This window comes from Schistosoma mansoni, chromosome 2 (genome assembly GCF_000237925.1).
Source record: "Schistosoma mansoni strain Puerto Rico chromosome 2, complete genome".
NCBI classification, from domain to species: domain Eukaryota; kingdom Metazoa; phylum Platyhelminthes; class Trematoda; order Strigeidida; family Schistosomatidae; genus Schistosoma; species Schistosoma mansoni.
Window position 1 is genome coordinate 16,748,223 of NC_031496.1, and position 5,654 is coordinate 16,753,876.

Below are 5,654 nucleotides of genomic sequence, written 5' to 3' on the forward strand. Positions count from 1 at the left end.
AAAAATTTGGATCTGAAATCTGTTCTAAAATCAGACCATAAGTGTATTGGATTCAAGCCAGAGTATAAATAAAAACTATAACTCCTACAGTAATATATGGCTGTCTATTCCTTAATCAAACTACTGGTCTTATTTCATGTCACGTTCTAAAGAGATATTTTTGACATCGTAGACTGGTATTACACCTTTGGAAGATCACTTATAACTTCACATCGGGAATTTTCATGTAACCTCAGCATATTGCCAACTTGTCGTCAAGTGTGTGGTAATAGCTACCCTTTGTGTCTCTGCAAAAGGTATACGATACTTCGACGTAGGAAGCTTATGTTGAACAAATGAAATCTCTGGTTCATAACGGTTCAGATTTTCATAAGATTGCTTTTATGTTGATTGGCCTAATAAAAACTCACAAAAACATTTCTATAAACCTCAGAGGTATAAACAATAATTACTTTAAACGATAATGAGTGGTGTAAAATATGTGATCCGAATTGTTAGCAATTAAATCGGTCGTATGTTATTGACAATTGGTGAATAATAATTATTATTCCATTATAATTATTATTATATAATAATATTGTTAGCCGCTAACCGGTTGGGACAACACCTGGTACATAGGTATAACTACATAAACAAGGATATCTTCTTAGGACCTATTGCAATTTCTGAAGATTTACAATCACCCACTGGAACGTGTCCCTTTTAAAGACTAATGGTTGCGTTTGGTTTTGAAAATGGAGAGGTAACTGAAAATGCTAGTCAGTTGATCAAATACTCGACTACTGTCACATCTAATTACTCAGTACTAAAATGTGTCTGCAAGCTCATGTCATTGTAATGTTTACATTTGTTCTTTTAGTCTTATTATCAGCAAACTTAGCTTAGTGCAACATCCCGAACAAACAAACAATCCATCCCAGATAGGTCTACTTGGTCCATCGAGTTTTATGTAAGGACAAAAATTTCACTCAAGAATGTGGAAAGATAAAAACCATATATTATTACTAGCCTTACTCTGTCAACGAACATACTGTGCATATCACACAGGTTTTCTGAATTAAATTAAAAGAAAACTTTTGTTTGCTGATTCCAAGTCTGCTAATTTGTGTCTCCTCATTACCATTGCTATTTGACTGGTCTTCCCGGTCTCCCACATTGTCCGGACGTTCCATGTACCTATAAAAATTATTGCTCTGGTTGTTAGAAGGGGCATCGGCCTCGTGACTTCGGAAGAATCTCGGCTTTCATCACGAGGCGTCATAATTCTTCCTTCAACTCCCAGGGCAGAGTTTAAATGGTTTGAATTTTTTTTTCTGGTTAGCGTTTCTTTAGCAAGTTTTTTTTATCTACGGGATGGGGTTTCCGACTCCACGCCCAACCTTCCTTCTGTATCCGGGCTTGGGACCAGCAGTTGCCCTCCGAAGGGGCTACGGGCGGAGTTTTTAGGTAAGATGCTATAAAATAATGGAATCTCTAAATCGTTCGTGATGAAAAACATTCATCTGAACTGCAGTTTATAACAGGTTCAAGTTAGTTTAATAGTGTTTCATTGTGATCAAATCTAGACGGATCACTAACCCGCAAAAATGCTGATTGCATATATAGCCCATATAAAGCACAGTTGGTTACCAATTGTCTACTCAGTTACTGTGAGACAGTCTTAAGGGATTAAAAGAAAGATTAGGCGTTGCATTGTGTCATCGAAATAATGCTAGTTTGCTGTGAGACCACCAAATAGATTGTCAGAGTAAAGCCTAGGGCGTTTGCGAAGCTACCCTTCGGGTTTTGTTTTCTACTTCCAGTAAGCTGATTGTCGCTCATCGACAACAAATGTAGACACCGTTCTATTGGGATCCAAACTAAAAATATCCTAAATTATTCACTAAAATCCTATTTAAATAATACTCTTAATCGCCTCACTAATCCTTTGCAGATGCAGTCTATTAGTTCAAATAAAGAAGACAAGGAGGAAGCTGAAATGGATCTTCCAGTTTCGTGTAGTTTTACTGATCAAGCTAAGCAACGTGAAAATCACCAGAAAAAAATTAGCAAAACAATTATTGAAAATCGCATAAAAACCAAAGCACTCCGCAAAGCTAAGCGTGGTGTACGCAAACAAACAGTACTGTTCAATTCGGTTTATTATTTTTCACTTTAGGACGTCTGTCAGTCTAGTGAAATAGCGCATCAAGAAATCCAAGTAAGTCTTATGCGTTTTGTGTACTAGTGTTTTGAAAATTAGTATATACCGCTGAAGGATAAGGAAAAGTCAAATGTAAGGTCACTTCCACCATATACATAACTATATTAAAAAAAGGATTATCTAGAAGAGGAATTTAACTGTCCGGGATATTTTAACCCATCAGATCATCTTCAGTTTGATGAAGACGATGGTGATCAACCTTCCATACCAAATAAATCTCAATCCTTGGACATATCAGCCAGCTGTTCACCAAACGAGAATGAACTACTATACAGCAACGGTAAGTTACTATCCCTGTACAATGATTGATTTTTAATATGTAAACTTGTCAATTCTGTTTGAGTCGCGTCATACAACTTGCCTCAGACTCATCTTTTCCTATCTACCAAAAACTTCAATAGAAGAAATCGCGTGCCAAAATACGTACCTGAAAGCTCTGTTAGATTGATAGTCGTCGCAAGAAACTGCACTTCTAATCTGGTCTTATGTCATGAGCGTGTAACTCTTGACGATAATTGTTTATACCATGCCCCAATTTATGTACGTTCAGCTGATTGGTATTCCAGTAGTAATACATCAACAGCATTTATTTACTAGTACATTTGACGCAGTATTTACGGCAATACTTAGGACAAGCAATCTTACTTGTACGTATTTTGTAAGGTTTAACAATTCGTCCTAGATTTTAAAAGGTATCATACTTCATGTTGTTGTTCATGGTGCTTCCCATTCAGACTTATTCACCTGATGTAGGAATTTATATCTGTCTTATTACCATGACGTACAGCATATTGAGGTTATGTTTATCCCCACACAATAGATACGTTTATTTCCATATTTCGTTACTCAATTCACAGTAATGAGTAGTTAGTTTTGTTTCTGGTTGACTTGTTGAGCAAAAACCAAATTCGTGGATAGTAATTGTAATTTCCTGATGATTACGTGCTCATGACTTGCATACAAGCTCACCAGCGGATCTGGCAATATCTCCAGCAAAATGTTCTTATTATTAGTGATCTATTGTTACGGCCTATTTTCGCTAAGACCATACTAGTGAGGTATGCAATGCTACAACGTGATTGACGTTTATCAAGGCCCTTAATGTTCATCTGGTTCCTCTTTTGTTTCAGCTCTTAGTTTCACACTTGTCTACATCAGTTTGACCAAGGTCATTAAGAATACCGTCAGGTGTCTGTATAAAACAATCTGTAGCTGATTAGAGCCAACATCGACCACAATACGATATAATTCTACTAAATTCGTACAAATAAACCTAAAGTCTGGCCAACCTATGATACAGCTTTATTACTAAGCCCTCAAATGCCCTGGTACGGCCGAGAGTGAAGCGAGTCCGCTCTCCCTCTTGAAATGCTCTCACATGGCCACGCGTATATAGCCTCTGCCAGAGAAGTCCTCCTCACTGCCTTCTCGTGGCGAGGATGTTGCTTACGAAAGTGAGAGGACGAAGAGCAAATGTCCGGAGCTTCAACCGGGTCGGTGGACACGGAGAGTCCACCTAGGGGAGTTGGAAAACCCTGACTCCAAACCAATAGTGCACATGGGCTCCAGTATCCTGAAGGAACAAATGGCGTATGAATCAATCGTTGGTCACCGGCTACCATGGGACTGCATCTCCTCACGATGCTCCACTGCCTTGTGGAACAGACCTTTAGGTCAAAGGCTCGGGGTGTGGCCCCCTAAGAAAACGACCTGCTTCAGTTTGGGCACCTGGGAAGTATCACAGCCCTCACACAAATCAAATGGGATTTGTGGGGCGCATAAATATCTGGTGCTTCCATGTACCAATAATTATGTGTTTAAATGAATAGATAAAATTATTATTAGGCCTTACACAGTTAATAGGATATGTATGGTATTATCTCTGCTGGCAGCTACGCTCTTCATAAAATTCACTTATTCGTTTCAGAGTCCGATGAAGGTTATGATGGCAGTGAAGAGCACGATAAGAAGAAATCAAAGACAATACTCTTTGACAATGTTGATTGTTTTACAATCAACTCCAACACCTTGAAATCCAAAGGATCTGATTTTGAAACACGAAATCACAAGTCATGGAAAAAAATAAACAGGTTGAATGGGATTCATGTTCGAATGCTGGATAGCGCAAATATTGAAAACACAGCTCGTCAAAGATGTGACAGTTTTCGAAAAAACCAATTGTATTCTTCTTCGTATTCCGGGAGGTATGGAGATGTTAAACGAGTCACACCAAGCTTACTGAAAAACTTATCAAGAAAAAAGAAAGCTAGAGCTGGAATGCGTTAACTATTTGGCTAGAAATCCTGTAAATATGAGTTTTATTTGTTCCGTCATTAATTTGGTTATCGCTCAATGACGCCATTCGGTCTACTGCTTATTAGAGTAACCTGTGTTTATGTGATATAGAGCGTGGTGATACTTGTATTTTAGTCATTGCAGCGTGCATCTCACTATCTGAAAATACGTCTAGTCACTTTTCTTTAGAGAGACATAATTGTATTAACCATAAGCCCTATCCAGACCAAAATCCTCTTGTCATGTTTTCACTTAAGATTCATCTCCCGCTTCTGAATGCCACAACTTGACAACTGAGTTACTACCCAGGAAGTTTTGGTATGAGTTTCGTGGTGTATTAAGGTTACATTTATTTCCCACCAGATTTTTCTTTAATACTGGATTCACAGTTAACTGCCAATCTTAGTTAGGTGTTTGTACAACTTCGTCTCATCAAAGTGTTGGAACGTTCCTTAAAAACTATTCACCCTTGTCAAACACTGACTCTTTTTGAGTAAACTACAGTTTTCTCACCCTTAAGCTTGCATCTTGTCTGTTTGTCAAGTAACTGCGTACTGACTTCATTTCTTACAAACCAGACTTGATGAAAGACTCTCACTTTACAGTTTCAAACTTGGGGATAAAATGTAAAGTCACTTAGGTTTTCGTTGAAACCTTAATTGTAAAGATGGAATGGGTTAAATCAGACTTATAGTTTCGCAATGAAAGTCTTGTCTTAAGCAAGCAAAACTCACTAGTCAAATATTAACATTACATCGAAATGTTACGCAGAAATGTAGGTATTCCAGCATGAAATAAATTAAATATTAATTGAGAAAGACTTTAAATCTCTTTTGGATATTTCAGATCTGAAGTAACAAATTACGGAGGGCTCTTGGGACTACTACTTATGAAACCTGATTTGGGGAAAGTATAGGAGTAAGCATCATGCATGATAGCCACTTAACGATTGTTTCCGTACACTGGATAGTCGTAAGGAGTTTTTGGCATCGAGCAGAAGAGTTTTTCGAAGTGATTAACGAAGCCTGTAAGCGGAAATGTTCTTACCAAATAAGTTGGTTTCTGCTACAGCGTGTACTTCTACTTTTAATCTATTTCTATATTCTTTGTCATGATAAAAGAGAATAAAATATAACATAGATTTCCATTTAGGTAA

The 5,654-nt window shown here is 37.6% G+C and overlaps 1 protein-coding gene across 1 annotated transcript; it reads left to right on the forward strand.

Annotated features, from left to right (window-relative positions):
• Positions 1–712: 712 nt before the first annotated feature.
• On the forward strand, positions 713–4,791 carry Smp_063760 (hypothetical protein; the record flags this gene model as incomplete). The annotated part of the gene is made up of 6 exons (XM_018795881.1): positions 713–742; positions 1,934–2,122; positions 2,159–2,200; positions 2,243–2,275; positions 2,318–2,483; positions 4,131–4,791. The coding sequence occupies 6 exons, from the start codon at positions 713–715 to the stop codon at positions 4,487–4,489; spliced, it is 819 nt and encodes a 272-aa protein (XP_018650149.1). The 3' UTR covers positions 4,490–4,791.
• Positions 4,792–5,654: the final 863 nt, after the last annotated feature.